At 37.0% G+C, this 9,317-nt stretch overlaps 1 protein-coding gene across 5 annotated transcripts in view; it reads left to right on the forward strand.

Annotated features, from left to right (window-relative positions):
- Positions 1-9,317, forward strand: part of kcnc3b (potassium voltage-gated channel, Shaw-related subfamily, member 3b) — a 68,423-nt gene that overhangs the window by 51,769 nt on the left and 7,337 nt on the right. The window contains exon 6 of one of the 5 annotated variants that reach the window (XM_050059592.1): positions 3,197-4,065. The exons of the other annotated variants lie outside the window; for them this stretch is intronic. Coding sequence (XP_049915549.1) covers positions 3,197-3,351 — 155 coding nt within the window. The 3' untranslated portion in view covers positions 3,352-4,065. Of the gene's footprint in view, positions 1-3,196; positions 4,066-9,317 lie in introns of those variants that run through there. 5 annotated transcript variants of the gene reach the window in all.

Here is a 9,317-nt window from a genome sequence, read left to right on the forward strand (position 1 = left end):
TGTAGCTCTGACATGGTGTCAGAGAGCGAACAGTGAACTACAAGGCTGATATAGGCTAAATCAAATAAAATTAAGATGAATTTCATGCATACATTGTTTCCTGTGAGTCCCTCATGAAGACAATGTAAATCCAGCACAGGTGTGGCGGAGTACGCCACTAACAATCAAAACTACAATATATAGAAAGGGAATTACAGAAAGCATGTGTTACATTAGGTGGCTATTGAAGAAAAATGCAGACCATAAATATCAAAAATAGGTATTGATTTCATGAAAATGTAAAGGCTTATAGCTTTAATCAGCTCTTCAGTTAGGTCAGGTGAACAGTTTATCAAATAATGTGTATAAGATTTACAATATCCACTTCTTCCTTTAAGAGATTTTTGTCTGCATTCACCAGCACACATTGCTGTAGTACTGCTATAAAAACAGTTTTTTATTTCCTGTCCCTCCTGTTGTTGCCCCTCAACTCTGATTCAGCATAAAAAAAATGGCTGCCGTGTGATGCAAGCTGACAATTTGTCTCAATACATTAAGGTGGCATGAACAAAATATTTTCTGAACTAAACTTGAGATTGAAGCAGCACCGCGATTGTCCAGACAGCTTCTCAGACATCTTTGTGGGACATGCAGCCTAAGAAACCCAGTGAAAATGCATCATCAATATTTTACCGAGTTGCCATCCGACTAATGTGCCTGAGCTAGTCAGAATAAAAAAAGGACTATTATTTATGGTCGGCTCAAATGATGCGTAGTCTAGAGTGGTGGAGCGGTGGCCGCTGTGCACCACAATATATTTTTCCATTTCAGCAGGAAGGCACTAAGGGCGTCATACTGTACCAATGGGTGTTCTTTGTTGTCTGACTGTGGCCTTGTGATGGTTGGAGTTTGACAAAAATATACACACTAACTTGGTAATTTTGTCACAAACTCAACTAAACTTCAGCTAATGTTAACATATTCTTAATGCAACTGTTAAACTCCACCCATTATGGGCCAGTTAGCCATTGTTAGGGAAGATTAACTGCTACCTACCAATGGTGTGTTTCACTTCACCTGATGCAACAACACTCCGTCAGCACAGCACTACCTTCTCTATGGCTGCTTCCTACAGGGGGAATTCAACGTCTGCATGCTGTGTTACACAACAAAAATACAGCGGGAAAGGACACAAAGGCCAACGTGTTACTTTGTAGATAAATTGTTTTTGGTAAATGTACGTTAAGCAGTGTAAGCACAATGTGTTACACTTTAAAGTCACTTGCACAAGTAGCCAAGTGGGCCGTGTGTCATTTCCCACTGTAAACAAAATGTGAACTGATCTTCATTACAGGATGCTTTTAACAGGGGATAGGAGGTGTTTTTAAATGTTGCAGGGCAGGACAGGTTTTGTGTTGGCCATTTGAAGTTTGCAGGAACCAAAAGCAAATACTAAGCTGGCTGTTTGTGAAGTGTAATGCAAGACTATCAATAATTCTACATAATATTTACATAGTACTTCTCAGCTTTTCAACTTAATCGCCAGAAAAAATGTGTGCAAACCATGGATACGCTACATTTGTATATTATTTCGTAGAGGATATGTTGAAACTTAACATTTCTCAACAATGTTGTGGTGGTAACATCAAAGCACAAAAACTGTTAGGGTAAGTTTGAAAATGTTTGCTGGGACAAAAACCACTGGAAAGGCAGGGATTAAAACACTCAGGGACCACATATGCCACCGGGAAACAGCATGATGTGCTGCTAAAAACACCCACAAACGCTGCTGGGAATCATGTTTTGCGTGGTGTAAAACACTGAGATTTGGTGCCACAAATGCCGCTAGAAAACACTGCAAAGTGTGGGCAAAAAACACGAAGTTACGGTGCCATAAACACCGTGATTTGCCGCTTAAACATCTCAGGTATGGTGCCACAAACAGTGCTGGGAAATACCGCTCTGTGTTGGTAAAAACACCCAGGCTGGTGCCACAAACATTACGACATGTTGCTAAAAAACACTCAGGTTTGGGGCCACAAACGCAGCTGGGAATCATGTTTTGTGCCACTTAAAACACTGAGATTCAGTGCCATGAATGCCACTAGAAAACACTGCAAAGTGTGGGTAAAAAACACCCAGGTTCGGTGCCATAAACACGGCGAATTGCTGCTAAAACGTCCCAGGTAATGTGCCACAAACACTGTGATAAGTTGGTCAAAAAACACCCAGGTCTGATGCCACAAACATTGCTGGGAAGCGCTGCGATGTGTTCATAAAAAACACCCAGGCTGGTGCCACAACTACTGTGATATATTGGTAAAAAACACTCAGGTTTGGGGCCACAAACAGTGCTGGGAAACGCCGCAAATTGTTGGTAAAAAACACCCAGGCTGGTGCCACAACTACTGCGATATGTTGGTAAAAAAAAACCCCACTTAAGTTCAGGGCCACAAATGCTGCTGAGAAATGTTGCAATGTGTTCATAAATAACACCCAAGTTCGGTGCCACAGACAATGGGGGAAACCCTGTGAGGAGTAGAAACATCGATATGATGTGCAAATGTAACATATTCGTTGTTTGCAGACATGTATAATGCGGCCATTTTCCTCTGGCGACAGGGCTGAGCTTTCCCACGTAAAACTTCATGTGGTCAACTCCTAAACTGTATCAGTGATATTTGAGTATTTACTCCTTGTGTTGTTGTTAAACTGTATAGTCGTGGCCAAACGGTTGTCTAAAACACCTGAACGTTGCACATTACATTTCACGTGATAAAATGTTGGGTGCTTTATTCAATGGGCCTATTATAGGTGTTAAATCTCTTAATATCAAAGTATCCTTTGCTTTTCTGTTTTGAAAAAAAAAGACATATCATAACTCGCATTTTCTTGTTTTGTCTTGTCTTGTCTGTCTTGTCTGTGTCTGTCCTCGTCTGTCCTTTATATGTCTTTATGATTTGATAACATTTTCTTATGCTCCACTTACGTGCCTCTTTTTCAATTTTGATTTCCTCTTGTAACATCTTAAATCTCATGCTCATGTTTCAATACTATGTGACCTTCATAACAAACCACCTGAATATGGAAATTTGTCATAACATGCCCAAACATTTCAACTATGATTTCTTTTTATTTTATTTGCATATGATATCAAAACAATAACGTATAATGTAATACTTTAAATCGATCAATGGTTAAAATTATTTCCTTAAAGCAACGGGCTACGAGAAATCTCGCAGTCTCAATAACATATCGGGAATGGCTGGGTCATCACTGCGGCTTGCTCCTATCACTAGCCCACCCTTTGAAACCTATGAGGCCCCAGGACCACTGCGCCGCTGTCGCTCCCCCATCCCCTCCATTTTGTAGCAAAAAAATTTAAAAAAAAGAAAAAAAAGAAAGGGATGTTCATGATCGGATGATAAGAGTTGCAGTGGATTAGCCATGGACTGATCACATTGAATCCTCCATTTGGACTGTACACCGTGCAAAAACAATAGCAATAACATGAAATGAACTTGAATGTATAAAGAACGACCCCTTGTCTTGTGAATCTAATGGTTTATGATGCATGCGTCCGGTTAGCTGATGGGGTTAAATACAAATCCTAGCTTTAAAGGGTCACTGTTATTTTAAATTACTAGAAGAAATGTTAAAAAAAAAAATGAATTGATTAGTTCATAAAATAGTATCAGAGATTTAAAAGAATTATGAAAACATGTGCACAGTTACATTTTGAAATTTAGGATTAAGTGTGTAGATGGACATCCATTTTTAAATGTTCTGGACCAAACAAAAAGCTCACAACACTGTCCGGAGTAATCACCATGAGACAAGATACTTCAGTTCATTTAGCCAAAGACAAAAATACATTTATAGATTAGATTGATGTTGAAAAAGGTTTCTACTTTCTGTCTTCTGTGAATATTGATGTATGTACAGTGTAGACATCATTTTGGTAAATCTCTCGAAAAGACAGACTCGGCTTCTATAAGTCTCAGTATTAACACTTAATTTTCTATCTCATCATAGTGACATCAATAGACACCTTAGCTTACACAGCAAAGCTAAAAGATGTGAAAAGCTGAGGAAAAAAAACTAAAGAGCTTAGCTAAAATGAAAAGAGTACAAGTATCATATCATAAGAGCTATCTCAGTTTTGCAGCCTAACATGACTTTTAAAATGTTAGTTTATTTTAAGACATTGCTGTTAGGATCCCAGGTATGCAATTGCTACCTTCCAGTGTACAGTTAAAGGTCTATTCAGTCACTCTTTTTTGCAATTGCAAGCATGTTGTCTAATACATTTCTATATATTTATCATCATCTTATGCATCATATGCAATTAGAACAATCATTTCCCAAAATTAAAAATCAATTAATAACATAAAATAATAATTTCATTGTATGCCCCCAGCAATACATGAAAAAATTACTAAAATGTTTAAATACTTTTGTTTCAATGCCATGTAGGCTGTAGATTTGCGATAAATGTACCACAAGTTTAGTTGTTGACAAGAGCGCAGGTTTAGTATGCCAAGTGGGGACCAGGATGAGGTTAGTTGGAGTTGGGACACCACGTCCTGGAGGGACCACTACAAATTGTAAGACGAGGGTCGTGTGATCGATGGATGTAGCCAAACTAGCGCTAGCTTGTTACATGCTACTGACCTTAGCTAATCACAATAGCTGTGGGTTTGACAATAGTTTTTAAAATTTTGGTTCATTCAGGTTAAGCGCATTTCTAGGAAAATTTTGTCCTTGGTTTTAAACATTATTAGTGCAGCCGAGGACCTCACGAGTCGAGCCGCCTGGCTAGCTACGTGCTAACTATGTTTTGTCTCCCACACTGCCTTTGGCAAACGGCACAATTAAGCTATCACATCCTCAGTTAATAAATTCTATTTGATGACTGAGTGGACCTTTGAAGAAAAGCTAATCAGGACACTAATGTATATGAATTATGTATTTATATGTAGGCCTACAATTTTTCGAAAAAGTCTAAATGCAATGTATTTAGGAAGCTACTTAAAAATGACAATAAATAATGCAACAAATATGCTTATAAAATCAGGTATGGATGACTACATAATTATATAGTTAGAAGAAATACAAGCACTTTACTAACACAGTGTTAATTTACTAACCTTGAAAGCTTGCATGTTGGGATATAGACCATATTACAACGAACTGAACATGTGATTGAGCGCCATTAAACATCTCTAACTGTTCAGTTTTTTCCAAATATCTATTTTGCTTCTTCTTCACCTTTTTTTAATTTTTTTTTTTTTTTCCATAATCATTTGTTTTTGGTTTAAGTGTTTGTCTAAAACAGTTTTAAAAAATACAAATTAAAATGACGCAATCTGTTAATCTGTGAAAAATAAAAATAGGACAGTGGTTACTATATACCATTTCCCTCAGTAATTTAAAATAAAAAATATCTATTAGGGAATTTACAGCTTATATTTTTGCCACTGAGGTCCTTCCTCAGATTGACACCCTCACATGAAAATTGATCTTATATGAAACATTGAGCAAAAAGAAGATAGTAATAAAACATTCACATATGCAATAAACATGCAATATTATTTTAATGCTGGAAAACATGCTGTGCACATACATATGTAAATATGCAGATCTATTTTTAATCCTGAAGATGCACAGATTTTGTAGGCAGTCAACTTATTATGTTTGATTTAGTGTTACGATGACATCATGAGACATTTGTCTTGTTTTATTTCAAGTCAATGTCTTAGTGGTCCTTGAAACTTTTTAATGTTGTGGCTGCCATTTTTTAAATTGTTTTAGTTTTGTAATGGTTTTATATTTTCTTTTCACTTGTACTGGTAATGTGTATTTCATTGTTAGGAATGAATTTTCTCTACCACTAATTGTCTAAAAAAAACATTTGTTAAAAAGAAGATACAATGTTGTATTTAATTGTCCTTAAGTTCTTTAACAAACAGAAACATAGCGAGACTGAAATCACGAGGAAAAACTGTAAGTGCTTTAGAAACCAACAATTTTTTGCAGGTGTAAAGGGAGAGTGTATTTACTTGTTTAGAGAGTCAGGTCCTGATATTCTTACTGTCATAATCCATGGTTGCCATTTTGTGAACAAAAAAAAAATCGATGTGCTTCCAGACCCCTCAAGTTTGAGAACTTAGATATGCAGAACTGTGTTTCAGGATGAAAGCTATGACATCACTTGAATGTTTGCTTGAATCTGTTGTTGACTGGAGTTTGAGAGGTTTGTAAAATGTGTAGTGTCTCATTTAAAGTAGATCCTACCCTACAGTCACTGCAAGAAGTAATGCTTGCCTGGCTTCATCTGATACGGGTTTTTGAACGCCATCGCACATATTTTCAGACTGAAGTCGCTAATAGTAATGTTTAAACTCAATATTGTTCCATTTCACCATTATGATATCAAAAAATTAGAATAATTTAGTGTTGTCTGAAAATATCTGAGTGGCATGCAGAGCTTTGGTTTGACAGCAGCTCCTTAATGGATAATGTCGACCTCAACTTAGGGAAGGTAGGGAAACTCTGGGATAGTAGGTTTTTAAATAGATTTAACTTGCAGGAAAATGATTTGTGAACATGTAATGAGTACAATAAAACATGTTCACTGGCCTGGGTTTAATCGTCAAAGCTAATCTAGTCCACATCGGCAAACCTGAATATTGGTCTGCAATTTTTTTGCTAGCATCACTTCTCTCAGTGCACAAAATTAAGCGCACATGCATACTGTATAATCTTCAAATGACTCCACAATGTGGATGTTACAATTTGCAGATACTCTGAATTACAGCAGTATGCCACTTCAGTTGGAATGTACATTTTCTGTTACAGTGAAGAAAATGTCCCTCCATCTTATATATCTGCAGAGGAATGTTTTTTTGTTTTTTTTCATGCTCTAAGTGACTGGATATGGGTGAGAGGAATAACATCTCACTCAACACCACTTTAATTTTAACATTTATGATTGTATAAGTTCTGTATTTGTTCATATTTGCTTTGTATTTTAACAAAATTGATCTGAGGAATGTCATAAGTGTGGTTCTGTTAGGCTTAAAGAGTCATTTCACATAGTTGTGGCCAATGCAAATCACCTAGGACACTCTGACGTACACATTGTTTAAGAAAACAAAACAGGCAGATGTTGTAAGTGCCTCTATGAGGCCCCCATAGGCTCTGATGTCAATTTAGGAGTTCATGCAAACTAGCTAGATTTAACTAGCTAAACCTTCGAAGCAATGCTTAATAGGTCAGTGGTTATTATCAAATATGTACATATCTGTATCTACACATGTGAATACATTAAAGTCATATGAAATTAATACACCTATGTATACTTTGTGAGTGTGGGGAAGAAAGTTTATTAAGTTTTATCCTGCAAATTACTCATTGAAGTGTACTAACCTGACTAACACTTGGTCATATATACATACATATTAGGTCTGGATTTCAAAGAGAAAGTATGTTTGTTTGTTATTTTACTGTACCATTTCCACATGATCTTTTTAAGGCACACTATTATTAATTCAGCTGCACTGATAAAGGACATTTCTGAATGCGTTCTTAGTTCTGTTGTTTGCTTGGACAAGAGCTGGTGCTACATGGGGTAAATGCAGTTCATGCTACTGAATATAGTAAATGTACAATACATGTAAATATTTCAGTGGTTGTCGCTAATGTATCTTAAAAGGCATGTATGGTACATGTGCAGCTTTTAGAGAGAAAAATGACTGTGTCACTATTATATTTGGAATTAGTAATAATAGAATACTAAATACTGCTGTACTCTAAGTATGTTTTTTCATTAGTGAGATGAAGGGGGGAAATTCTATTTGATCAACTTTAATTGTGCAGTAGAAGATTAATATTACTTGTAATGTCCACTAAATAAGTGCTATAGAATCATCCAGCCAAGTCGCCAGAAAAAAATGTTGGCATTGTACATTTCCGCAAACTCCTATATGTTACATTGTACGTTTTATACATATCATATCTATGTTTCTAAAGTGACACTGAGCTGATGTTGTCATGAGGAGGTGGAGGGGATTGTGGATTGGGTGTCACCTAAGCAAGATGGCTGCCAACCTTCAAACCAATAAACAGCAAAACTGGTTGTGATTTCTGGTGGCTTTTTAGGCACCAAACACTGGTGTTTTATAGTGACCCATCGCTAATTTTCCAGTGGGTATGCTGACCCAAAAAGCATTTGGCACCCGCTTTTAATGCTGGACTTCTGCCCCTAAAACTTTGTATGTATAACATAATCTTTTCCTAACCATAACCAAGTGGTTTTCAGCCTAAACCTAACCATGGCTTCATCACAGCCACGTAATAATGTGCAAATGTAACATATCCTTGGTTTGCAGAAATGTACAATGCCAACATTTTTTCCTGGCAACTGGCTTGAGTTATCATGGGATGTAGCAAACTAATGTATTGCCGAAGACACTGAGGTAAAACACCTATCAATCCTCATGTAGCAAAATGCATTTATCAAAGAAGTTCACCAAGAAGCTGGACTATCCCTTTGACTTTGACCTACTAGTACCATCAATCAATAAGCTGTTATGATTTACAACAGCAGTGCATAATGTGTTGTGTGTATAAACACAAAGGCTGCTTTGGCACAGTTTCAGGATGCTGCTGGTGCCAGGAAAAAAGACAGAAAAGTCTGGTTTGTGTCCAAACAAACAGTGGTGTATCTTTAGACTGTACATGTGCACGATTTTGTTAAACGTGTTACACAGAAGAAGGCATACACAGGAATTTATAAATCTGGAAGTAATTCTATTAACTTGTTTTTGATTTTGTGCAGACATATTTGGGAAATTACACAGATTTATGTATCTGACACCAGGAGAAGGTCCTGTTACTCTTAATGAGATTTGCATGACGAAATACTATGTTAATACAATCACAAAGTCTATGCTTAATGGGTAAGCATGGTGAGTTAGATTAATAGGTGCTCACTCTTCCTCATAATGTAAGCCGCAGTTGCTGCTTGTAGGATGTACGAGGGCCTTTCCTCTCAGTCGACTAAATCCCTAACATTCACCATACAACTGGTCTTTAGAAAATATGAACTGTGTCTCACTAACAGCTTTCCTCTGGAGAAAACTGCAACTATACAGTGGAAAATATCAGAGGAAGAGGGTGACATGAAGAGCAGACTGGAAGAGCTAATGTGGCTGCAATAAAGGCTAATGTTTGTTTTGGGTTGGTGTTTGCTAGCGAGACCACGACAGAAGTGTTTAATCTCCCAGTAAATAATGCATGATGCCAGCACATGTGATACAAGAGTGTTTGCCATA

Source organism: Epinephelus moara, chromosome 13 (genome assembly GCF_006386435.1).
Source record: "Epinephelus moara isolate mb chromosome 13, YSFRI_EMoa_1.0, whole genome shotgun sequence".
NCBI lineage: Eukaryota > Metazoa > Chordata > Actinopteri > Perciformes > Serranidae > Epinephelus > Epinephelus moara.